A 27579-nucleotide genomic window follows, 5' to 3' on the forward strand; every position below is an offset into this window, starting at 1 on the left:
GGGATGAGCTGGACAATGGAGGCCCCACCTCGCAACTTACAGGACTTAAAGGATCTGCTCCTAACGTCTTGGTGCCAGATACCACAGCACACCTTCAGAGGTCTAGTGGAGTCCATGCCTCGACGGGTCAGGGCTGTTTTGGCGGCAAAAGGGGGACCTACACAATATTAGGCAGGTGGTCATAATGATATGGCCGATCGGTGTATATATCATATATGAATACATAATATATTATAATAATATTATATATATATATATATATATATATATACCAATATATATATATATATATATATACCAATATATATATATATATATATATATATATATATATATATATACCAATTGCCACAAGGTTGTACTGAGTGTGGTAATATATCTGTGGCACAACACAGTTTTTTTTGGACCTTGTGCATTTGATTCAGACACGCTGTTTGTAGAAAAGATCAATCCCACTATTTTTGTGATCAGAACACACTAAAGGGGAGATGCATAGGGGTTGTTATTAGATGTTGAAATGGAGATTAGTACGTCGAAATGAAATACAAAAAGTAGATGCAGAACACGTCTCCCTTGGTGGCTGAGGTACTGGTTGCAGCTACGCATATACAAATCTTTCACAATCCCCTCTTGTACTTTGTATAATGGATTGCCTTACCTGTTCATCAACCCCCCCACCCCCCGCCTGAACTCCCACACATTCCCCAGTTTCTTAGAAGTGCTGCATTTCAAAGATTTCCAACAATGGCGGTATTTATCGAAGCCTGTAGAAGCAGATCAATCAGTCAAAGGCATCGGCCTTTACAGGCAAGGGATTTGTGTAGATACAATGCCCAATACAGAGGGGTCACTGAAAACATCCGGAGAGCGGCTGCTTGTTCAGCGGGACTGGTTAATGAAGTGCAAAGCTGCATGGCTCTGAAACTGTACGTCTCCACTCAATCTAGATCCCAGCTCCCCACCACAGTGCCGTGTGTGTGTTTTTTTGTTTTAATTCAACCATAATAAAAAATGATCTCGTTCCTGCTCTGTATTCTCGCTGTGTCAATATCATTTTTCAGTATCTTCTGCATCTGGGGCTCGTGCTGCCCCAGAGGCAAATGCGTTATGTAACTCTGCTGTGGCATTTGTGCCAGCCTGTCACATGCAGAGCTGTTCAAGCGCAAAGTTGCACACTCTCACAATGGACACTGAATGCAATCCAGCCAGTGCACCTCATGCCCAGACCCACCAGCAAAACAGCAAAGCCATCCTGTTCTCTGGGATACCTGCAGTGTGTGTGTGAAACTTGTGTGGAGAGGTATAACAGTATATATCTTGAACTACCCCTTATTACTTTTTAATGCCAGTGTTATGACACAGTGTTGTATTGCAGAAAATATATTTAATTCTGCTAGATTATAAGAAGGGGGTAAATCCTACCACTGTAACAGTATATTGCATATGAGTAGGAGATGCTTCTGTCACACAATTTAACCTTTTATGTTGTTTTAAAAGGCGAATGCATAATTACTGTATGTTTTCTCTTCCTGCCCTTGCCTTAAAGCTTTGTAACCTTCACGCTTTATGATTCTGATAGAAGATTTACTGCACAAGACAATGGCTTGTTTTTTTTTTCGCTCTCCTGGAGTCATATGTGATATTCCAGCAGAACCCCGCGGAGGACGGCAGACATTTCGAAGACACCCCATAGGGTGATGATCCCTAAACCAATCGCACGAACGGAACACCCTGTTTACAACTCACAACTGAATATTCTCCACGTTTCCTTTAGGACATAGTCAATGTTCTCTTGCAGGATTCATGGAAAATGAAGAAAAGCAGGCCAGGACCGAATTGGCCACTCATCCAGCAGAGCCACTTCTATCTTTAACACAGCCCCGCAGGGTGAAGTCTCATTAGTAGATTGACCTGTGTTTTCCAGTCCGACTCTGTCTGTGTGGATCTCTGCCTTTGGATGATCCTGTAGTGAGTCTGCTGTAATAAACTGCCTTCATTTGGTTCTTCAGCTCTAGCCTGCAGTCACTGTCCCATACGCAATAAACCTGTAGTTTAAATATATAGTTTAATATAGTTTTAATTTATTAACCTTTCAGTGTTATTAAATAGCATATTATATTTATACTCTACGGAATAGAATTGAAATATATTTTCGCCCGGAATCCATGTATTAATTATAGATGTTGAAAATGTATGGTACAAATTAAACCCAAAGCTTAATTTCACTCGACCCAAGCAGCATTCTGTCCTTTCTGGAGCTGCATCTCAGCGTCTGCGGCCTTAAACCCGACCCAGTTCATCCCCACAAGACAGGCTCTCATTTCTCTTTGCAAACTGGGTCACAATCTCATCCCCGGCCCGTTCTTCTGCTCGGGTGGGCTGCAGGTGACTCCATTCAGAGGTCAGTAGTGTCCCACCGTCATGGCAGACGGATGGACTCTCACCCCGGCTCTCGTCTTCTCTGGGGAAATCAGACTGGAGCCACGCGGCGGCAGGGCCACACTGTGCCGTGCAGGCTGACGAGGGCCGGCGGGGGGGGGGTGATTCAGCACTGCAGTGTGCGTGTGGTGGGGGGCGGAGGAGGAATTGAGAGAAAGGGAGGGCGTAGAGCACGGACAGTAAAATACCAGGCCTCCAGATCCATTGTAATGCGGGAGCCTGGTTCAACGGCCTCCTTAATTATACAATTGAATTAAGTGTCTATGAGTCAAGTTAAATTAAAGAGCTGGTGTGGAGCGCCAAGATGACTTGTTCAATATTTCTCTGCCTACGGTCTACAGCCTTGTGGACTGACACAGACACATTGGAGCAAGGCCTCAATTTTTTGAGGCCTGAGGGCTACATTAATACTAAGCACTTAACTGCACCTCTGTCTATGGAAGGTCCCAATCGCTGTGTGTCAATCACTAATATAAAGCGGTCTGTCTCCATAAGGAAACTGTGGAAATCACACCTTGGAAAAGCTGCACGCGCAAAATAACAGGAGTAATAATACTAATCATTCTAATCATTCTAATAATAATAAACACCTTTACGTATCTGCAGGTATTTTAATCAAATTCATTATGCCTTCCTTGTCAAGAAGATATATTACCAGTTTTCAACGTGCTTTGCATTCAAATAGGTAAAATACCTGAAGACACAAAATGCTCATGAATAATGGAAGGTGAGAGCCTCGTCAACTGCTTTGTGGGAACATCATCCAGCTACTTGAAATGCTGATGAGCTGTAAACCTGCACACACACACACACACACACACACACACACACACATATACAAGGTTAAACAAAAAAACATACCTTAAACAATATAATCTAGGAATATAGGAATGTGTCGCCTGTCTGGACATGTGGATTAATCTGACAAAAATGTACTTGAGAGAGTGGTACCTTACTGGCAAGGAAAATAAAAATGAGGTAGAAAGTCAAATGAAAAAGGAAAGGAAATATAAATAAAATAGACATGAAGTACACGAGTGATGAAGACAATTGGTATTATAAGAGATTAATGAGGTATTAATTAGATGGAGAGATAGGGATCATAGGGGGGTCTTTAGCAGGTGTGTGAGATCGATGGGCAGGTGGGCAGGGTACAGCACCCTAACCTCCTCAGCTCCCACCCCCCCGCTCCTGGATTCCTCATCGCAGCGTGAAGAAGAGACCCTGACAGCCCCGTGCACCATCTCCTAGCTCCAGGGGATTTCAAAAAGACGTCATCTGCAGTTTGGGAGATGTACAGCTTCTTGTGTTGTTAAAAATAGCTCCACTCTTATCTCCTCCAAACATGTATAGAAGAGAGGCTGCCACTTACAGCGAGCCCATTACACAGAATAAGAAAAGAAGAAATTGTGTCGAGAATGTACTGAGATGTCTGAAGTTATGGTTAAAACAGAGGATCAGCTGTGAGGACGTTCGTGTTAAGATTATGTTGATGGAAAAAAAGTTCTTGGTTCCTTTTTTTTTACCTATTACAAAGACAGAATTAAAAAGACAGAGGAATGAAAAACACGAGGAAAACTAGGCATAAGACCCTCTTAGGGAAGAAAAGAAGCCGCTCCATTATTAATAGACGAGAGTCAGGGCTGCCTCCCTATCATGCATAATAGACCCATTTATGACACTGAATTATACATTAACAAAAAAACGGCACCGCAGCCTGCTTATCATTCTACACGGTGTTTACCATTGCAAGAATAAATAAATAAAGTCATTAATACTATTTGAAAGCTCTGCTGTTTTATTCAACCTTATGAAGCCTTCGTTAATGTCTGTTTGCACACCGAAGTGTTACTGTCTTGTTTGCTTTTCCATGTTTCATGAATAATTCCTGCACAGATTACCTTTCTGGGCAGGCCCACAGTGCAGAAATTACTAAGGGCGAAAAACAAGAGTGTGACCTGTAAGTACACTGTTATTACACGTTAATTACAATGTAAATGGAATAACCATATACAAAATGTTAATTACTAATGTTTATTGTTCATTCAAGTCAAGTCATTTTGCAGTGCTCTACAGTTCTGAGATCTTCCTGTTCATCTCGTTATAAGCTATTGCCCTCTTTTGTCTTCTGCGATCGATGATGATTGGAGAACCTGAACCGCTAATAATCGTACCAAAATGTTTTACCTGGGCTTTGTTCATTTCAAGCCATGGTTTCGTAAGCTGTCATCACTGTCCGGCGCAGCTAACCATCAAGGAGTTCCAGATGACTTGAGTTGTTATTCACTAAAGTGCAGCTGAACTGAAGAATTATTACCACACTTCAGTATCCCGCGCCCTACCTTCCCATTAGCCATAAAACATGCAGAGACGGAGAGCAAGGACAGTATGGACAGCTGGATGCAGTTTTAATTCAGATTTTTTAATTCAGTCTGCAGCTCCTGGTACCACACTTTGTCATCCCAAGGGAAACTAAAACTCTTATCCTAGCTGTGTTCAATGTAGTGGCTCTTACAGTATCTAAAATTATTAATTAAATTAGAAAAATTGCAAAGAGTGAATTACAGCTTCGTTTATAGATATACATATATATATATATATATATATATATATATATATATATATACACACACAAAGTCAATGTCAGGTAGCTGGCAGCTCTGACATGTTCTACATTAGATTACATAATGGTGTGCTCACTCTGCTATGCGTGGATGGAAAGAGCATTCATGCAGAAGAGAGTTAACACTGTATGTACATGACTTGTTGTGTGTATGTGTGCTGTGTGTGCTGGAGTGTGTGGAGGGGGGTTGCTAGTATGCGGGCATTTGTCAGAATGTGGTGGCTGTGTGGGTATCTCCTGAGCAGGCCAGTGCTGGCTGGGCGCTGAGCAGAGAGCTGGAGGGCACTGCCAGGCACCCTGTCCATGTCACGCAGCTTCCTGTCACTTGCTATTAATACAGGCATTACCCAGCACCCTCTGCTCCTGCCTTATTTCTTTGGATAATTAAAGAGAGGTGCGAGAACCCACAGGACTTCTCAAAATGGGAATATCTTTAAGGGGAATATTGTTCTGAAGTAAACCTTGTTGAGGTTCACCTGCGGATAGGCACAGAACGAAGCAGAAAGCTGTAAAAAATGTTTGCATGAACCACGGCTTTTTCAGACTCTGTGAATCAACATACTGGGCTGCAAGAGATTTATTTAATCCCTGGTATTGAGTTCTCTCATCTGTAAAACAATGGCTGGAATCTCAAGTCCCCTGTTCCAATATCTCAAGAACTGCATTGGTTTTTGCCAGGCGTCTGGTTCTCAGTGCTGATTTCTCTCTGAACGTTACATTCAAAAAGCTTCCTAAGTATTGAGTGTAATCTCTGTGCTGTCTCTTGGCTATCTGCTAATTGGAATAAATTGGCTTTAGGTACTTAAAAAAGAGAGATAAAACACAAAACAAAAATTTAAATGCCTATGAGATTCAACAATGCTCTGTTCGGAACCATGCCACTCACAGTCCACAATGCCAGAGAGGAGGACTGGCTTCAGATGCCCTGCCGAGAATCACGAATTCGAGTAAAACCATATCCAGCAAGAAGAGCAGCCTTCCTGTTGCCATGGCAACTGGCTCAGCACCACAGTCAGACTCAATGGTCTGTGTTTCACAAGCTTGGGACCTTCCAAACAGAGAGGCTGCTGGGAAAAGGGGGCACTATTCCACACTTGTAGTACACATGCAGATTGAGGTCACCGGCCTCTAACCCTCAGCCAGACTTCGATACACGCACCACCTCTCTCCAGCTCAGTGACCCACCTGCATTTCACTACCCACTGCAGTAGAAACATTTGTATCCAATCAGATCTGGTTACTGCCCTGAAGAGTGGGAGACCTCCTCCACTTTCATGTCAAGTACTGATGCATAAAACTCAATGGGGCATTTGACAATCAATTAAAAAAAAAAAAGAAATGTAAATTTGCTTTCTCTGTTTCTCTTCCTCTTTCTCTCTTTCTCATTACATATATATATATATATATATATATATATATATAGAGAGAGAGAGAGAGAGAGAGAGACAGAGAGAGAAAGAGAAAGAGAGAGAGATTTATGCCATATGGATCTCCCTGTACGACTCCAGAAGTCATACGTGAAGGATTGGTCACTCAAGCCATTGTGATTCAGCCTTGGTGAACTTATGACATGAGCTTTGTATATAAATAAACCTCTCTCTCGCAACAACAAAAAAACAGCAGCTTACTTCTTCTCACTGTTCTTCCCTTAATACCTTGAGAAAATCTTATGAATACATATATAAAAAGATAAAGCAGTTTGATTTGAAAAAATCTACATAACACAAACGTAACCCTTTCCGCTGTATGTGTGTGTTGGTTTGAGAGCCTGCGTGCTTGTCTGTGCTAGGCTGTGAGTGTCTGTGTGTGTGTTTCTGTGCATGGCGATGTGTGTTTGCCTGTGCTGCCTTTGTCTGTGTTTGCATGTGCCCGTGCTGTGGTGGTGTGCTCTACCCTGCATGTCTCTCTTCTTCTGCCCACGCACTGCGCCTTCTCCCTGGCTTCCTGTTCTCAATCAAAGCCCCTCTCTATCTCCACAGTGTTAATAATGTAACGGTTCCCCCGCAGAATGTGCATCTCGCCGCAGGGAAGCTCACTGGGGAGGAACACAAGCCAAACTAAAAAAGCAAGAAAGCAAAGGGGTGCTGTGTAGAAGACAGCGACGATTCAGGATTCAGACAACCCTTTTAAACTTGTATCCGACACACACACACACACACACACACACACACAGTGCTAAATAGAAATGCCCAGGGCTTTCTGTAGAAAAAAAGTTTAAATATTCTATTTCTGAACAGCTCAGGCAACACCAGTTAAATGTATATGCACCGACAACTGATGAGAGAATTAAAACAGCAACAGCAGCAACAACAACATGTATATTTAAATGTACACACACACACATATAGTATTCTAGGGAGATACATTAGGAGCATAAGTATTTGTTGTATTAGCCACGACTGGCAGGATTATTATCTGGCTCAGAATAGAAATCTTTTGACAGTATTGGGAGATCCTGGTTGCAGCCTGGTCCAGCTTTATAGGAGACAATATAAATTAATACAAAGCCTAAAGCCATTGTGAACTGATTACTGTGGTGTTTGGGTCGCAGGGGTTTCACTAAATCCAATCAGCTTCAAAATAAGTCCCCCTGTCTACGCTATAAAGCGAATGAGGTTAAACAGTCAGAACAAGCTTCACTCTTCCTTGCTTCTAGCGCATGGATTGCCACCAGGACAAATACAACACTCTCTGGGTAATCTGCACTGAAAAAGAGGGATTACAAGGCTGCATTAACTATGCAAACATGGCAGGTGGAGATCATTGGGTCTGTTCATCCGAGCCGGGAACTGGTTCGTATAAGAGCTCATGTATAGTACGAACCCGGTGTGATGTACTTTTCAAAAATCTTTAACAGGCTTGGAAAAAACACATATATTTCCCAATTTACCAGGACCTTTATGTGACACATATGCCAATCTGGGTTCCTAAGAGGTGTTAAATCTGGTATGTTGATCAAAACTGATATCATCACTAATTGTAGTTAGTATTGGCAATCAGGAATGGAATTGGTATTGAAATTGGTAATGGTAATGGTATTGGAATTGGAATTGGTATTGATATTGGTATTGGTATTGGTATTGGTATTGGAATTGGAATTGGAATTGAATTGGAATTGGAATTGGAATTGATATTGATATTGATATTGATATTGATATTGATATTGGTATTGGTATTGGTATTGGAATTGGAATTGAATTGGAATTGGAATTGGAATTGGTATTGGAATTGGTATTGGAATTGGAATTGGAATTGCAATTGGTATAGTTTGTATGATATGGATGCCTCCCTGTTTCCTGTGTGCACAGTGACTGTCATGTAATTGTCTTGGGTCCCTCAGTTCTGGGAAAGAAGACCTAATCAATAAATTACAGGATCTCAACACGCAAATTAGGATAGTAAGATTGGTGACAGGCTTGCAGAGATGAAAGGTTTTTTCAGACAATAGAGTGACGGCTACCTAGCTCTGCTTTGAGACAGTTTCTGAATTCTTTGTAAAAGCTATTAAATCTCTGAATATAAACCAAGCTGCCGTTTAACCTCCAAGCGCCTGGTTCGACGCTGCTGCAGCTTTAGACCTTTGAGGGAAATGTGAAGGAAACCTAAGGACATGCCCGTCTCTTGCAGGAGGATGTGGAACCTAGTCATAACAACTGATACCACCCGTTTCTACAAGGGACAGATTTTGTGTGTGAATCTCTCAAAGCCCCACACAAAATTGTTTAATGGACAGAAGGACAACAAAAAATTGCACAACGGTTTAATACATATTCCTATTCTTGGACCAACACCCCCCTCAGATGTTCTTTGACTTGGATTCACAGTTTTAGATCCAGTTTTCTCTCCCTCTCTCTCCCTCTATGACACTAGCCAGCTTCAAAAATCTGCTTTAATTAAACAGCTGCCTTGCCAGTCAATGGTGCATTTTCACAGAATCCATCGTGGGGAACTAAGCGCTTAAAATAGGACCCTCACAGTTATTGATTGACTGACTTGACATTTAAAATGAAGGATTTTGCTTGATGAAAGCAGGGCTGGATATTTTGGAATACTGCTTGCATGTTACCTGAGACAGTTTACCAAAAGCAGATAAGCATGAGAACAGAACACAGCTCACCAGGCAGAGAGCATATGCATGCAATTCGGATAAAACACATCTAGGTTAAAGAATAAACTGACAGACAGATAAAGAGATAAATAGAAAGAGCCTTTTACAAAAGATCAGTTGTAGACTCATATAATATTAAAGCATTTGTTACTCTCACTGAGACAAGAGATCAAGTAAACAACAGAAATTCAGGACAACATATGGCTCGTAATAACTGCACAGTAGCTAAATGACTGCAGCCTGTGAGGACTGAATATATCTCATATGCATTTAAAAAATATAATAACAGTTTTTAGAAAATCCTCAGTCAAGAGGAGCTCTGGTTCTGTTTGTGATGCCCTCCTTTCTCTGCCAGTCATGGCACCATGCCAGGGAAGATGCAGAACAGAAGATCCTGTTTTAGCTGGGACGTCTTTGCATGGATGTTGTGTTTCCTATTTCCGCCACTCTCTGCTGCGGCTGCTAGGAGATGCTAATCAGAGCCACGGTGCGATCAAAACGTCAAACCGTGGCGCTGCTCAAAATTCATTACAAGCAGGGAGATGGATAATTGAACCGCCTCCTTCGAGCACAGGGACGAGGGGGACGGGCAGGAAGACTGAACGCAGAATGAGGCCAAAGCAGCAGCAACTTCGGTGCAGGCAGGGACTTACGTTGTAGGGCCTGGCCTCAGTGGGGACATAGGGTTAGGAGAGCCTTCAAAACAGACTCTGTCCTGAATGTTGGCTCTGAAAAAGGCAGATACGCATTGCACGACTGTGGCTCAGTGCAGCTGGACTACAGAGTTCCCCGGGTTTATGTGGGCATGCCGTTGCAATGCAGGGAGATTTCCCCACGGATGCATGTTTGCCAATTTCAAAATCCTCAGAACCCATTACACACTGATATTGTTTTTTCCACTCTTTTTACTCTTTGCCTATCGACGGCCTGTGCAAGGTCTGCTGGCACTCTGCAGGATCAATTACCTGAGATTATTTAGAACCCTCTCCTATTACAATATGTGAGCCTATGCTGGTTCTGCTAGTAATCCAACCTAGAGTTATTATTAATCATCAACTATAAGCAATTTGTTTCTGCAGGGGTGAGATACTATCTAGACTGCCAAGGTGCACGGGACAACAACAAACAAACAAATGCAAATACAACATTCCTTCTACTCCCTAAATGTCCCTTTCATTCTGTTCTGATAGAAACATGCTTGAAGAGCCGTGGAAAGTGACTTATTCTGCATATTTTAGGAACAACATCAAAAAATCTCTTTAAATCCCATTCCAACATATCAAAGCTGCATACCACACCCAAGAGGAAGGTTGGGATGTAGAGTAAAGCAGTAACTCTGCAATTCCTGCAGAATACCACCACCCAACCCCCACCACTTCTCTCCCTCCCCCGTCACTGGAGACTCCCGTGTCTTTCATTGTCTAACGCATGTGGAGAAGTGTGGGACTGCTAAAGGGCAAACCTAGACCCTGTATCAGCAGGGTTTGTTCTCCACTCCCCCCTGCTGTTGTGGTTAAATATTGTATTTCTGGTTCAATACATTTCAAATGAAAGGATGTACAATTTAGCCTTTCATGACTTCATCTTCAAATAAGCAGCCATGTTCTCTTTAGTGTAGGGACTGTCTAACAATGACAACAGGGTGAACAAGCGTTCAATAACACATTATCTTTCACCTCTACTTCCCCTTCAGAATACACTACCATAGAATAGTGGCATGTAATAACACTGTTATAACACATACAATAACAAGATACCACATTTCTATTAAGGGTTATAGTAATTATAGTAATTCTTGTGATTATATTAAAAGAAAACTAATTGCAGTGACATTTTCATTCATTCTATCAAACAAAGTATAATTTACATACAATTACCTTTTAGAACTATTCTCCAATTTCTGTAAATCTGAAAATCAGATTCTCCCAAGTTGTACTTTCACATCAAACACCAGGAGAATTACTCAGCCACTTGGTTATGGTCTGAATGAGCGAGGACTGAACTCAGTAGCCTTTTCTCTCCCTTTTCAAGACCATTTCATGAGCTGAGTACAAATTCTTATAGTGAAACAGTCACCGGAGAGGATCCATGTACATCCCTCTCTCCCTGCAGCCCTCCACTCAGAGCAAACCACACTTTAAACCCTTTGAGCGCTGATAAAAGAAACTGAGCCCATCAAACGCACTCGGGCTGAAGAGAAGTGCTGACTGGAAGTGTTTCTGTTCGCATACGCTGAGCAGCTGGGTGTTAGAGTACCAGGGCAGTAGTCTGTGCAGGAGCTCCATGTCAAGGAGGCTGTTCCTGTTGAGGCTTTTGGCCAGGGACGATCGTGGGCTTCTGTGTGAAGGACATCAAAGCTCGGCGTGGAGACATGCTGAGAAAGCAGGTCTGGTTAAAGGCAGCTTAAAAAACCTGAACGGCTAGTAAAGCATGTGACATAGTGCTCTAGTTGTGTGTGTGTGTAGTGCAGGCCTGACTGGAATGATGTGGAGACTACAAACACATCTATAAACTAATCAGCATCCAAACCCATCCCCCACCACCAACCTCCCCCTTTCAGTGCGGTAATTGAACAGCCATGTCCATCATGTGACCTGCACTGACCTGGCAGCACTGGGCGATCGAGAAATGGCCTCAGCTCAGCGCAGTCCGCAGAGAAACAGCTTGCAAGCTGTAATTTAGCAAAGCTGTAAATCAACTGGAAATACATCAGCAGGGGATCCATAGAAGCCTTTAAAACCACCGCATTGGGTATTAAAAGGGGTTGCTTGTATAATGAATATGGTACTCTGGTAAAATATAATACCCATCCCTCAGCTCTTATGTAACCAGTGTAATTATATATGTTGTGTGACCAGCCCCTGCAGCCCCCAAATCCCTGGCCACCAGAAGATAGAACCTGTGCCCTTCAAGCGTCCCCTCATCACCTCTCCAGGAGCGCCCCTCATTGGTTGTTGTTTCCTCCAATCACATGCCACCAGAGACATGACCGGCTGTTGTTTTTAAGCACCCGCCATTTCTTATTTACCAATATAGTGGTTTTCAGTAGGGAAGGGCAAATCTTTTTCTTAACCAACTTGTAGCTTTCCAAAAGTCACTTAGCTAAAATATGTATGATGATTCACAGTGGAGGGATTGAATAATTGACCTCAATGTCTAAATAAAAATGAATAGAGACTAGAAGATGGAGGAAAGGACACACAGTGAACATTACTAATGGGACCCACTTAGCTAATGACCCCATACGTATTTGCCTCGGCACTTCTCATTTACTTCCGGGGTAGCACTGTCATTTACTTCTCGCATGTCTACCTCCGTGGTAGCGCAGTATGTAAACCATAATTAAAACACAGGAAAACCCCAGGGAAACCCAAAGAACTTTTAGGTTTAGGAGTAGCAAGACACAGCCAACCACCAAAAAACAAACAACAAGAAGAATAAAAGACTGTAAACTTTACTACAGATTGACTCAGGGTGTCAGGCAGACACAGCAGCGTCTGCACAGTCTTGCCAGACAGGCGAGAACAAAGCGAATGAAAAGGAGAGCCAGGATTTCTTTATTTGTTTATTTATTTCTTATATTACTGCAGCGTTGCTCGCACACCGATTTGATGAGAGACATATTAGATGTTATTGAAACTCCCTAGATGGAATTCATTGAATTGCTAATGGGAGCTCATGTTGATATTGCGAGATGTATTATTTGATGTGTCTTGTAGATTACAGTTCTTGTGCATGTGTGTGTGAGTGTGTGTGTCTCTCAGACAGGGAACCAACAGAAGTGAATGGAGGTGGCTGATGTGTTTTCACATATTTGGGAAATAAACTGGATTCTGCAGAGGAGATGTAATTAGTCAGAAATTGGGGAGCCCTGGTACTGTCACACCACTTCATGTCATTTCGTTTTTTGAAGAAATGCACTTCTGTATAACAGCTGACCATGGGGATAAGACATGTGGATTTAATCATAAAGGAAAAATATAGAACACGATATAAAGCAGGCCAGCCGCTACCACAGGCATGAAAATGGATGAATATTAAAAAAAAAACCGAACCAACGACAGCCTGTCACCCAACATGAAACTTTGTCTGGTAACAATTAATCAAAAGAAGTGAGATTATTTTATTTCGGCTCTTTATTCTGATGCAGGGAAAAGAGTGGTCTATTGTGTAACACATAAGCAGGCCACTATTAGCCTCTTTAATGACATCCAGCTCTTTATTTATTGCATGTGATTGTAAGCTGTTACTGTAATGCATAATTCAATATGAAACACTCTGGGTGAATGTCCCAAATTACTCATGCCTGTTTTGTTACACCAGTTAAGTAACAGACCCACGTCAGTCTCAAAGATAGTGCTGGGGTGGGGGGAATAGGATGAATTGAGGCTGTTGATTTTTTAAATCCATTTTTACATTTCACCAAATTAAAAGTTTTTTTTTTTAAGGATTTACATATTGTTTTAGTTTTTTTATGTATTGCTCTGTTAGCAGTGAGTTGGCACAGTGTTCAATGGGCAACACATATTTTGGAAAGAAAGGGATTGTCAACAAACGTGACACTCTGACTCTCCCAGAATGCACCTCTTCCTTGAGTATCACAGTAAAGACCCTATACAATTCTACTACTACTACTACTACTACTACTATTATTACTACTACTCGTAATAGTAAAACATAGCCTCCTTTGAACCCTCTTATTGCTAATTCTTATCCAGTCCCCCAGGGGTACGAATGAAGGCCACACTCTCCCTCCTGTGCACCCAGCGTCATGCCGACACATGCACTCGCCTCTCGAAGGATTCTCCCTTCCTCCAGTGCAGAGACACGACAGAAACCCACCCCACAGCGCCGGAGCCCCTCCTGCAGCCGGCACAGTTCAGTACGGCACAGAGACAGCAGGAGACTTCCAGCACAGGGCTCAGGGCAAGTGGCAAGGGGGATGACCAGCTCTGTGATAAGGCTCAGCTTCCTTCCTTTTTCAATTTTGCTTACGAGATCAACAGTTGCTATATTTTTTGGTGTTGTTCTGCTGTCTCGCTCAGCTAAATTATTATTGGGTCGTTAAGGAGAGCTGTCGGTGGGCAATCACACAAATGGAGAGATTTATGTCAAAGCTCTTATGAGATGCATGCAGCTGGATGGCAGATTAGACCACGTCAGGAAAAGAGCGGCCCCCATCTTGCCAAAATGACCCACAGTAATAATGTATTATTATTGTTATTACCATTTCTACTACTACTACTAAATACTATTACCATTTATTATTATTATTATTATTATTATTATTATTATTATTATTATTATTATTATTATTATTATTATTATTATTATCTAGAAGCCCCATAATGGAAACAGAAAGACAAAAGAGGTTTATGTGAATCCTGTCTTGCCTGGAGCTTGGGTGTCTCCTTGCCATGGGAAAGGGTTAGATTCACGTTTAGCATTAGTTTCCGAAGCCCCCAACTCTCTCTAATACAAACAGTTGGTGGATGTCACCGCCTCATCTGAGGTCGGTTACAGGAATTATCTGCCCAGCTACCTCAAAAAACCCACAAACAAATACAGCAACTAAATGTGGGGCTAAACGCTCACTACTCCACAGCCCTGAGTGACAGTGATGGTCAAGCCTTGTAGATGAGAACACAAAAACAGTAGGCCTCCTTAGCTTGCCAGTGGCCTTCTGAAGCATTCCCCGCATTCACATGTTGTCTCCCGGCTCTCCGGGCACTCACAAAGGCAGGCGGGCGGGATGTGGTTTGGTGCTGTCCATGCTGTAATCTATGCACAGCGCTCGAGGTCAAACAAATACATTTCATCAGAGGAACAACCTTCCCACAGTGCCGTCTACAGCTGCGGCACCCACGACACCACACTGCCACCGCAGCGAGGTGTTGCTTTGAGCGTGATTGCTTTGAAATGCATTAAGTGCCCAGCCTACAGTGCTGATACAAATCTGGTGAAACTGCCTTCATAAGAACAAGAACAGCTTTAAACTCAGTTATTGAAACTGGTTTGTTTAATGAGACCTTCTAAATTGTGTTTGGTCCTAAAATGTTTCCCCATTTGGTATTTTGCAAGATTTTTAAAAGTGTGTTGAAATTGGCAGCTGTAGGTGTAATTGAATAAATGAATTATTAAATGAAGGGTTCAAGAAACGGAGAGCCAATATTATACAAGAAAAACAAACAAACAAAAAACAACATCAGACACAGGACCAGGACAACTCCAAGACCAGAACTGAAATGAACAACCTCTTCACACCTGAACAGGCAGAACGATTACGCAACATAACCTTTAACATTTAAAAGCAAGTGGACGCAAAATGTAACCACCAGTCAAAGGCTTCCTTATACCCTAAAGGAAGTCCCTCAATCAACAATGTTGTTGCATACCCTTGCCTGTTTTTAATTTGGATTAATTGATCCCCAGCATTTCCCCTGCCTGTGCCATCATCCTGGATTTTCCCTTGATCAGCGTAATTGGGATTCCTTCCTTTGACTTCCCCTCGTCATTCTATTTACATATTTCTAGCAGACGCCCATCTTTCATCCATCTGCCCACTCATCCTCTCCAACGAAAACGTTTACTTATTCAGTTTAAATAGATAATTATTCTTTACCGCAATGATAAAAACTGAACATGCTGCCACGTAACTGAGCCTCCCACACACCGAGTTTCCTCACTCAAGGTCCCCCCCCCCATACATTTCCTAGCTTTCCAACTAGTGCATGTCAAGGATCGCTCTACATGGGAACATGCTGATATGAATAAATGGAGGATTGCGACACACAGAAGGATTTGCCATGACTCAGTTACAGCCTCAATAAGATGCAATAAACATCACTTGTCAGTTATATCACATTGCTAAGTTCCACTAAAACTGATTACACATGGAAACATAAATTAAAAGCTGAATGTGTTGGCACACATGGTGGAGCAGGCCAGGTGTGGAAGACGCCTCTTTTGATGGCGCCTTTTTCGTTCTATTTGCGTTTCCTCTGTGTGATCTCAACAGCGGAGTGTGGCCAGAGAAAAGCAAGATCGAGGGAACAGGGCAGAGATGAGTATCAGTCACACTGCCAGAGCAAATATAATGTGTGTCTCAAGAGGAAAATATAGCATTCTTGTTGCTTGTGTATTTAGATATTTTGTTTCCTTGTAACTGACAGGAGGGATATTTATAGAAGTCATATTACAGTGGTCAAGTTTCAGTCCCATTGAGGGGGTTACTAGGGTAATGCCTTCTATAGAACTAGTGCTACAGTTTGTAACCATGGTGATGTGCATTTTCTTCCTTGCATGAGCAATTCGGGTCTCTGTCTATTTTCTGCAGCTGGAAGGAGAGAAAAAAAAGTGTTTTGGTAACCATGAAGACACCGCTGAGCGTGTGTAGACTTTGTCGTTCTGTTCGTGTGATGTCACCGTCTTTGTTTTTCACAGGATGTTTCAAGGACAGCCGTGATTCGTGCAGTTTGTGCACGCCTCTTGTCTTTTCAGTGCCGGATTCTGTAATTAACACCCGTAGTATTACATCAGAGGAAATGAACTGAAAGAAATGTGTTGTCCTCACTAAAACAGGAGTGTGCACCCTGCACATACTCTCCAACGTTGGAAGCCATATTGTTGCTCTAATCTAAAACAAACTACTTAAAAATACTAAGTCATAGAGCAGTTTTAAAAGTACATTGAGGTCCAGCACACAGAAAGAGTTGTTGTTTTCGAGGGCTGGGGGATATGCTGTTATTCTTTCCTCCTCTTCTCTTAATTAGTTCAGTTCCACTACCTCTTCCCTTAATGTTGTAGGCCTGCTGTAATGATTCGTTTTGCATTTACTCATGAAAAAAAGCACCCATGAAACCTACAGGGACCTGGCCGCGTGTCTCTGACACCAGGAACAGCAATGCTCACTCGTGGTCCCAAGGGAAGACCTTCTGCTCATAAATCACAAATCTACCTTTGGTTTAAGTAAATACCTTGGCTATGATGATTAGGTACAGAGAAGGGGGAAGACCTATGTGTGGTGTAAATTTGGGTAGTGATTTGGGATTTGCGCAGAGGTCATTTCTCCAGCCCTCTTGGTATTGATTTGCAGAAAAACAGAACAACACCCGTCTGTCCTGCGCCCATGCACACCACTTTATAGTCAGTTGGTTCGATTGCATTTCAGTGTCATGAATTCAGCCAAATGGGAAAGGAGGTGGCGGGGGGGGGGGTCATAAAAAACCTGCCAGCCCTCAGATACTTCTCACATCAAATAACACGAGCTGTTGTTGAATTGAATTGAAAAAATGAAAATGGCTCGTTCCTTCCAAGATACAATTTAGAAGAATGAGATGTATTAAATGAACATTTCGTTTCTGGGTGCTGTGACAAGCAGGCGACGCAGCCCCCCCCCCCCCCCCCCCCCGAAAGTGAGAACTGATGAACAAGACCGGCAATAATGACTTTTCATGCATCACTGACTCTCTCTCTCACTTGTGGCAGGGGTCTCAATGCAATGCGGTACAGCTCAGTTTATCACATACAATCAAACACCTCCTTGCAATCCTCCAGTGTACCTCTTAGTTAAGGCTTCATTTCAGTCTCTGAAGCAGCTAGTCCAGTCCATTGTCAATGATTTCCAGTGCAGGCTTTCGCCACAACCACCTATTTTATTATATAATAGGAGGAATTAATGAATTACCAGTCAGACAGTTACAGGGATGGTTGTGCCAGACTCGTCTAATAGATTGGATAGGAATGCAACCACTTAGGCCTTCTGCAAATGAAAATAACAAAGCAAAACATAAAATACACCCATGCATGCTTTTGGGGCAAAGGGTTGAGGAAGACTCCTTGACTTGGCCGGGCAGAAGACACTCCTTGTGCACGGTCCTACATCTAATTCCCTGATAGTCCTCGAGTCGTGGTTTTCAGGTTTCAATTAGCACACTGATGCACCTGGGGCGGGCAGGGGGAGAGGCCAACCATGTGGTGTGGGGGTGGCTGTAAAGTTATTAATTAAACTCCCAACTCCACAGCTCCTAATGACAGACACTCAGGACTGTCAACCATACGGAGAAATCAATCAAGACTTACAGCTCTCTGTCACTTTGTTGCGTCACTAAATCTGAGATGTTAAAATTAGAATGGAGAAAATTACAAACCACAGCAAAGCTATTTAAATGCTTACTATAAGCAATGAAGAAACATGGAAACATAGCGAGATATCCTACAACAACAACAACAACAATAACACTAATAATAATAATAATAATAATATTAATAATAATAATAATAATAATAATAATAATAATCAGAGCTGAACCAAACATATCAGTCTGTCATACAGCAGCACTGAACGTCCTTAAACAGGCAGAAAATTTAGTGATTTATGTATAGGCCGGACATTATTAGGATGTTGAATCATATTGTAATTGTGCTTTTGGGTACACTGCACCGAGTCTGTGTTCAAAATGGAAAATGGAGATCTCTCAGCGCACAGTTCCAGTTCCCTGGCCCCGGGGAGGAAAGAAAGAAACAAACAAAGCGGAGGAGATTTTATAAAGGGTGGCAATTATCCCCACAGAAAGGCAAGAAACACCCTTTTCTGATCAGCACGTTCCTCCTTTCTTTGTTAGCTCCGTCTTTCTGTTCTGCTCTCTCTCTATCATTCCTCTCATTGTCAGCCCATCTATTTTTCTCTTACATCCACCGATATCTTTTGCATTGATGACTCAGATAGCCTCGGGAACATAGCCTCCCGTCCTCTGAGACACACACACTCTCACACACTCACAACTCAATTTATCTACGTTTCCTCTGTTTCTAATAGGCAATACAATATCTAGTTTTACAATACATATTTTTGTGAGATCCGAAAAAGCTTACTAGTACTTGTAATAATTTGAATAATGACCTAAAAGGCAGAACTTCAGTTATTGGTTGCACATTAAAACTAGAGGAAGCAGGAGCAAATCCTTCAGTCAACTAATGTACGTCTTCCAATTATGATGAAAATATGTGAAAATACAATTATAATTTTCCTGATTTTGTAGCATTAGGAGCCTGATTTTCCCCTGTGCCCACTTTTTTAAGTTGTAACTAAACCTAGGCTTTGTCACCACAGTTAGTCTGTGGGTGCAAATGGTGTCAATTTAGTTTGTAGACAGGAAACACAGAGAGAGAGGGTAAAGACAGGAGATCAATTATGATGCCCAGCTGTCGGTTGATACACTGCTAGGCTGACAACAACAGAATCGAAACCAGACATGGCCAATTTAGAGACGTTTAAAGAAAACGCTACTTTTTAATTTATTGCATAGACTGTTTTCTTTTACCTTTATTTAATTTATTGTCCACTAAAGACTTATGAGACAAAGAATGGGAATACACATTTTGTTCTCTTCTATATTATTATTATTATTATGCCAGCATCTTGGATAGGCCACAGGTGAATGGTATCTCCAAGAATAACAGCTGTGAGTCTAACAACAAACTGAGGGCTGAGGTTAATGAAAAGGGTAGGCCAGTAGTAAAGGTTGCCAGGCGAGGGGGGATTGGAAGATAAACAAAGTGACCCTTGCAACATCTCCCAACTGGAACTGTTGTGCAACGGTGCTCTGCTTGTAACACCAGGAATATGTCACTTCCTCCGCTGGGAAGCCACAAGCCAAATATGGAAAGAAAAACAGAAAATATACATATAAATATAAATATCAGCCATAATATGACCACTGACAGGTGAAGTGAATAACACTGATAATCTCGTTATCATGGCACCTGTCAGTGGGTGGGTTATATTAGGCAGCAAGTGAACATTTTGTCCTCAAAGTTGATGTGTTAGAAGCAGGAAAAATGGGCAAGCGTCAGGATCTGAGCAACTCTGACAAGGGCCAAATTGTGATGGCTAGACGACTGGGTCAGAGCATCTCCAAAACTGCAGCTCTTGTGGTGTGTTCCCGGTCTGCAGTGGTCAGTACCTATCAAAAGTGGTCCAAGGAAGGAAAAGCGGTGAACCGGTGAAAGGGTCATGGGTGGCCAAGGCTCATTGATGCACGTGGGGAGCGAAGGCTGGCCCGTGTGGTCCGATCCAACAGACGAGCTACTGTAGCTCAGATTGCTGAAAAAGTGAATGCTGGTTCTGATAGAAAGGTGTCAGAACACACAGTGCATCGCAGTTTGTTGCGTATGGGGCTGCATAGCCACAGACCAGTCAGGGTGTCCATGCTGACCCTTGTCCACTGCTGATAGCACCTACAATGGGCATGTGAGCATCAGAACTGGACCACGGAGCAATGGAAGAAGGTGGCCTGGTCTGATGAATCACGAGTTCAAGGTGTTGACTTGGCCTCCAATTCAATCGAGCATCTGTGGGATGTGCTGGACAAACAAGTCTGATCCATGGAGGCCCCACCTCGCAACTTACAGGACTTAAAGGATCTGCTGCTAATGTCTTGGTGCCAGATACCACAGCACACCTTCAGAGGTCTAGTGGAGTCCATGCCTCGACGGGTCAGGGCTGTTTTGGCAGCAAAAGGGGGACCGTCACAATATTAGGCAGGTGGTCATAATGATATGGCCGATCGGTGTATACAAACAAACAAAAATTAGCCAACGCAAATACATACGGACATACATACATACGTGCATAGGTAAACAAATGAATTAATGAATAATAATAAAGCTTTCAAATCCACCATCCGAGTCCATTCATCGACAGGAAAGGGCAGAAGCTCATTACCTTGAGTTTTTTCTATGCTTACATTCCTTTTAATTCTCCACATTAATCTTGTCAGCTAATTATATGTTATTCTCCCTGTACTTGCACAGCAATATGATAAATGCATCTTCATTTCAGCACTGTGTGCATGCTGCCCTTGAAGAAGGCTGTATAGTGGATACAGATATATTTAGATATTCAGATGTATGTATGTATCATTTAGTGCAGTTTGTATTTGTATTTATTTTTTGTTTACTTCAAGAATGACGACCAGAGATGCCTTTATTGTGGTTGTGATTGTTAATAATAATAATGATAATAATAATATCCTCATCACCAGTCACAGGGGTTATGATAGTAGACACCGCAGTAAGGGTAATAATAGTAGTATAATTATATGTAATTATAATTAAAATTATATTAGAAGCAGTAGACGTTGAAGCGTTAAGCTTATTACCCTAATTGCTGGGCTCATTTCGGTCATGATTAACGACTATTGATCACACACTGATAAACACGGACACACAGGTGCGACACGAGGAGTGGCGAGAGCTACAGGTCAGTGCTGCGGGGGTTAAAACCTGTCAGGCTCCCCTCTGTCTCCTCTCTTAATCCTGGGAGTGTGCAGTGGCAGCCACAGCAGCGATTTCTGCTGATGCTCATTTTACAGCAGGAAAGAAGAGGAAGAAAAAAAAAAAGTAATTCTCTTGAAAAATGCCCCAGGGAGTTTTTAAGGCATTATGCAGTCAGTCATAACTAAAACATCATTAAGTCCACGGTAAGCCCTTGCAAGAATGTGGCGGAGGTCTGGGGGGACTGGTGCATGACGGGGGATTGTGGGGAGAGACAGCGTGGCAGTGACCCCTCTGTTTAAACCTCAGGGTTTTGCAAGAACTGTCTGTCAGCACCCTTCATTCCAGCACAGACCCCCCCGACACACAGTTGACCCAAAGCACTTACGCCATCCCAGACCCTGCATAGCGAAGTGGGCTGACACAGAATGCACAGATCAGGGAGAGGAAGGGAGATGTGTGCTAAGCTGCACTGATATAGCAGGTATGTAGTGTATTATACATCAAATTCATTTTCAAGAACCATTTCATCCAGTACAGGGTAGTGGTGAGCTGGGTGACACAGGGCACAAGGCAGGGTACATAGTCCCTGGATGGGACTATAACAGATTAATATTTTTTTTCTCAACTCTGCATAGGCGTATGTAGATTTACGACACCAAAAATGAAAAGGGCTTAATTTCACGACTGTGCCGCTTGTCAAACCTACAATGATTCTGACTGCTGCGCAATAGGAGTCTGGATCTCATCCCTAGAGAAACTGAACACAACAGATCTGACCCACAACAACACTCCTACCCAACCCCCACCCCTCCAATCATCACCGTCTCAAGCTCTGATTAGACCAAGTACAAGTCTAAGTCTCTGCCCCAGTTTTTAATTTGCTGGGGCTGTGCGCTATTGAGAAGTCACAGAGAAAGAGAGAGAGAGCGAGAGAGAGAGAGAGAGAGAGAGAGAGAGAGAGAGAGAGAGGGAGGGAGGGAGGGGGAGAGAAAAAGTGAGAGGACTGGCATCACAATAAAAGGAAAATAAAAAATAAACACAAGAAATGAAACCATGAGGCTTTTCTTAGGTTTATTGAAAAAAAAAAATGAAACACTTTGCTGCATAATAGTGTTGAAAGCCGGGTAGCAAAGCCACACGTCTGCGTTTGGCATTCACCAAGGAAAGTGAGCGACTGCTAAGGATTAAAGATGAACAATATGCTCTTTTGAAGTAGTAATTAGCAAGTTTGCACCCTTCAATGAGACGCACACCCCTCGCATGCTGGGCGAATCGATTGCGCATTCAGACACTCAAGCATCTGCAATGAAAAAAATCATTGAGAAGGAACCTGAATCACCCAGATGTCTCGCTAAACCTTTCCTTTTAAGTACTGTAATAAACTGCTATCTATCTATCTATCTATCTATCTATCTATCTATCTATCTATCTATCTATCTATCTATCTATCTATCTATATCTATCTGATAACAGGGATCTCACACCATGGGTTTCAGTTCCTCCCCCACTCCCCTGCTCCTCCTTCCCTAGCTGAACTCCTATCACGAACTTCTGGAGTGGTGACAGACAGAAGTGCACAGCAGTGACAGTGGGCTCCCTCACCCTCCCAGAGAAGCCCTCAGTGATGCCCACTCTGCCACAGGGACAGGCAGAGCAACACAGCCCTGCTCTCCAGTGTTTGAAGTGCGTCCCTGACAGAGCGCGTCTGTGCATCCATGCTCAGGGGCTTCATATCAGCAGCGCACAGACACGCAGCAGCCAGGAATGCTGGGCCATTTGTCTCCATGCTTTGGACAAGCACACACTGGGTGCCATCGACCCCTCTGTGCCTAAGACACACACACACATACACTGATTTCAGCCCTCTGGTTGAGAAATGCTTGTGTTGGCCAAGGAAATACTATTGGAACCATCACTGCTACTACAAGTACTGATGTTAAAAATAATGAAGATCCTTTGTCATCAAATCTGTGCACCATTACAAGTCCTATTATGAAATACGCTATTGCAGTAACATCACCATGCATTAATATTAAAGCTGCTCTTTTCCATCCCTACAAGAAATACACTGTGAAAAAAACAGCCACCTAGGAGTATCTCTCAGTCCTGACTCCAGATGCCAGATCCACAGAACATCGTCTCATCCCAAGGAATTCCTTCCCTTTTCCCACATAGGCAGAAGGCAGCATTTATTTGCCATTGTCTTTTTCCTTGAGTCAACCAGACGCTTTGCCCATACTAATGCCAGCATTGGGTCTCCCTATCACTCAAAGCTCCCGAGCATGGGCACGATAATCACAAGGACTGAGGCTACCGCCACAGTAGCCCTGACAAGTCATCAAATGACCAGAGAAAACAAGAGGACAGACGCTTGGATGAGGCTGCACTGTGATTTACACCAAGCTCAGTTGTGCTCAGCTTCCAGGTAACAAGCCACTTCTCTCCCAGCCTAAAAAAAACCTCCAGATTTGCAAGCACGCATTTCCCCTGACAGTTTCTCTCTACATATGTAAGCTAGCCGATTCCTTTTCCTCACAGCAAATACTAGTCGTGAAAAAAAACATGAACAAGTGCAGAACTCATTCTCAGAGGCCAGGCACACACAGCAAAGCCACAGTAGCCAGCCCTACAGGCAAAGTTACTTAAAATTCCATCAACAGTGGAATGACTTCAGCTACGGAGAATGTCAGCCCCAAACTGTCAAGCAGGCAAACAGCTCTTAATAGAGACAGAACAAAAGGAAGAGCGTGACAGGGCTGGCACAGTAATGCAAGAACCAGGCAAACTTAAAATAGCAATACTAATTAAAAATAAAACTAACATAATGTCATACTGTATACCCAATTACACAAAACACTTCCATACGAACGAATTCAAATAAATAATTGTATTTAATCTGTTTGGCTGCAGAGTATGAAAAAATATATACATGATTATGACTAGTAATGTTATATCCATCAAATTGGCCCGTGGGATTACACATTTAATACAAACTGAATTAGTGGAAGAATGCAATTCGGATGATTGACAGATCTGACGAACGATCAATTGTCCAGGCGGTGTTTGGTTTCCCTCGGCGAACACGCGGATGTTTCAGCACCAAGGACAGCAGCCCCTCGCTCTAATCCTGCATCCACAGCAGGGCATCGCTGGCTCCAGAACCATGGACAGAGACTCTCCTACCCTATTCCTTCTGCGGCTCCCCTTGTCCACTCAGTTAAACGCACAGAAATTATTCTAACATAAAAAGCAACTACAGAGAGAGAAATGACGCGTGTGTGTGTGTGTGTGTGTGTACAAAGACAGATTACTGCAGTTGATCCGAAAATGTCTGATACAAAAGCTCACATAAATAATCAGGTTATTGGCAACATTCAAGGCAACTGGGAATCAATTTTGAAAAAAGGGGTGGTGGGGGGTTGTCATGACAAATCAAGAAGTACCATGTATGTATTTATTTCTTTATTTATCTTGCCTTTTCAGATGCAGCAGAGCAGACAGCACATTCCTGTAGAGCACAGGCACACTCACATCCACACACGTCTATTTCTGTAGTCATGGGGACAGATTGCACGCACTGCTTGCGAGACGCCTAAGCAAGAATGGGAAGGAGGGATAGATAGGTAGACAGACGGACAGCAAAAGAGAGAGAGATACACGGATGGGCAGATGAAGAGACGGATGCTGGGGATGGAGGGAGAGAGAGAGATCTTTTGACGCTAAGCATCACAGAACAGAGCATCGTCACATTGCATGACAGCAGAAAGCATCTTATATAAAAGCAAAAACAGCTCTTTTCATTCTATCCCTGCAGACTATAAATATGGCATTAAATGATTCAGCTCCAGTGGGTTAAACCAGTGCTAATGGTTGAGTAAGCTCATTTGCGTAACACATCTATGTCTGTCATTTTGCAGGGTTTATGTTGTAGGCTATGAGATGTCAATGCATTTGTATGAATGCCATTTCACATCTGCCTACTGCTGCTTCTTCTGAACACACACAGAAAGGAAATATGTACAGCAGTGATTTTTGCCAAACCGTCAGAAAGCCCCTTAAGACATTATATTGCAATACAGCGCACAGCCCTAATTCTGCCTGAATGTACACATGTGTGCTGATGCATCGTGTGCATCAGTATGGCGAGGAAATCACGCTATTATGTCAGAGCCGTCAGAGCTCTGTGAAACTGGTGCATGCTTTACAGTGCAGGCATTTCGATATGCACAGGTCCCTCCACTACACCTATACAACATTCAAATCAATATACAGAGAGGCCGACAGATAGATAGACAGATAGAAAGGCAGGCAGACAGATAGATACATTTGTAGATTCCCTAACAGATTAACAAATAGGTCAGTAGAGAATGTATTTCCCAAGAGATGCATGATACCCTTCTGTGGTTATGTCCAAAGCCAAGTTATATTGCCTTGACCCTGGCTTGTCTAGAGCAGTGCAAGGCTTTACCAAGTGCCTGTATACCTGCTGTATTGCCCTCATGTTCCCCGGTATGAGCAGGAACCCAATTATTATTCCTGTCACAACAGCCTTGCAGTAACAGCCACAGTGGAGAACTGTAAACCAGCACAGACAGACAGCAGCAGGAGCAGGAGCAATGAGCATTCTCTCTCTCTCTCTCGCTCCCTCTCTCTCTCCCTCTCTCTCTTTCTCTCTCTCTCTCTCTCTCTCTCTCTCTCTCTCTCTCTGTCGCTCACTCACTGTCTCTGACAGATTCCGTCACTCACCCTGACTGTTGGGTCCCCCGTCCCCCTCCTCGCAGTCTGTCAGGTTGTTAAGCATCCTTTCCCTGGCGCGTGCCGCTGGCTCCCGAGTTCCTCTGGGGGTGCGGAGGGATGCTGCCTGGGGTCCTGGCTTTAGTGCGCCCTCCTGTAGCACAAGACGTCCTCAAAATCACAAGCGCCGAATATGAGAGCCGTCTGTCCCTGAGCTGGGCACAGTGGTGTGGGGAGAAAGGGATCTTCCTTCCCTGTTTCTCTTTAATCTTCTTCTTCTTTTCTTCTTGTCTTCTCTCTCCCCCTCTCTCACTCACTCTCCGTAGCGTGCCACTCTCTCTCTCTCACGCTCTCGCTCTCGCTCTCTCTCTCTCTCTCTCTCTCTCTCTCTTGCTCTATCTGAAGGAGGAGGAGGGTAAGGATAGGAGAAGGCTGCTGGAGTAGTGGATGATGGAACGCCTCAGCACACAGTCTCACACACGCTCGCTCACTCGCTCCGCATCCACAACCGGCCTCCAGTCAGTCTAAACCTGACTACTAAATTCATCATGCATTCAGGAGGTATAATCTCTGCTCTCTCTCTCCCTCTCTCTCTCTCTCTCTCTCTCTCTCTCTCTCGTTTTCTCTCGCTTTCTCTCTCTCTCTCTCTCTCTCTCTATCTCTCTCTCCCATGCTCAGAGATGGAGAGGTGATGGAAAGCGAGGAGAAGGGGGGCTGTGGGGGTTGGGGGGGTTGCCTCTTCCAGCTTAAGCGTGTTCTTCTGTTCTGCATGATGCAAGGATGCCTCAAAAGGCAAGACTCCTTTTTTGTACTTCTTTCTGATATGTGCCTATATATGTACATTCCTAATCTCCGAACAGCTTGATATCTTTAGCATATACTAAGCTATACGGTATTTATTTTCGAGAGGTTGTCGGGAAAATGAAAAGATGGGGGGTGGGGGGGTGGGGGGGTGGGGATGCAATGCACACAGAGGGGGCTGTTCTTCAGGACACTTGTAAACCGGTACTTAATTGCATAGCACTGGGTTCAAACGCAAGACTATTTTACTAGAGATGAAAGACTGTGCAGGGGATGAGGGAATAAAGCAGAGCCACACTGAAAAGCACAAGCACAAGGAAATGCAAAGCTGGGGTGAAATTAAATGATGAACAAAGTGTCAACCATCACAACCTGCTATGTTAAAGGAACGTTTAATTTATTGTTGCTCTAACCTGAAACATGTACTGTATGTCTGCTGCTGTACTGTGCCCCACTGTATCTGTATTGCGCACGACCAATGTTATCTACCAATGCACAAACAAGATCTATAAGAGCAGAAATTGGACTCGCATACATATGCACGCTCTGTGTGAGCAGCAGTTTAAAAACGTATACATTGAAGATTGCAGGTTGA

The 27579-nt window shown here is 43.1% G+C and overlaps 1 protein-coding gene across 1 annotated transcript in view; it reads right to left on the reverse strand.

Moving 5' to 3' along the window:
* slc12a5a (solute carrier family 12 member 5a) overlaps window positions 1-26758 on the reverse strand; it is a 97708-nt gene extending 70950 nt beyond the window's left edge. Inside the window, exon 1 of the mRNA XM_066702206.1 lies at window positions 26196-26758. Within this exon, the coding sequence (XP_066558303.1) occupies window positions 26196-26250 (55 nt within the window). The 5' untranslated portion in view covers window positions 26251-26758. The remainder of the gene's footprint in view (window positions 1-26195) is intronic.
* Window positions 26759-27579: the final 821 nt, after the last annotated feature.

Source organism: Amia ocellicauda, chromosome 4 (assembly GCF_036373705.1).
Source record: "Amia ocellicauda isolate fAmiCal2 chromosome 4, fAmiCal2.hap1, whole genome shotgun sequence".
Lineage (NCBI taxonomy): Eukaryota > Metazoa > Chordata > Actinopteri > Amiiformes > Amiidae > Amia > Amia ocellicauda.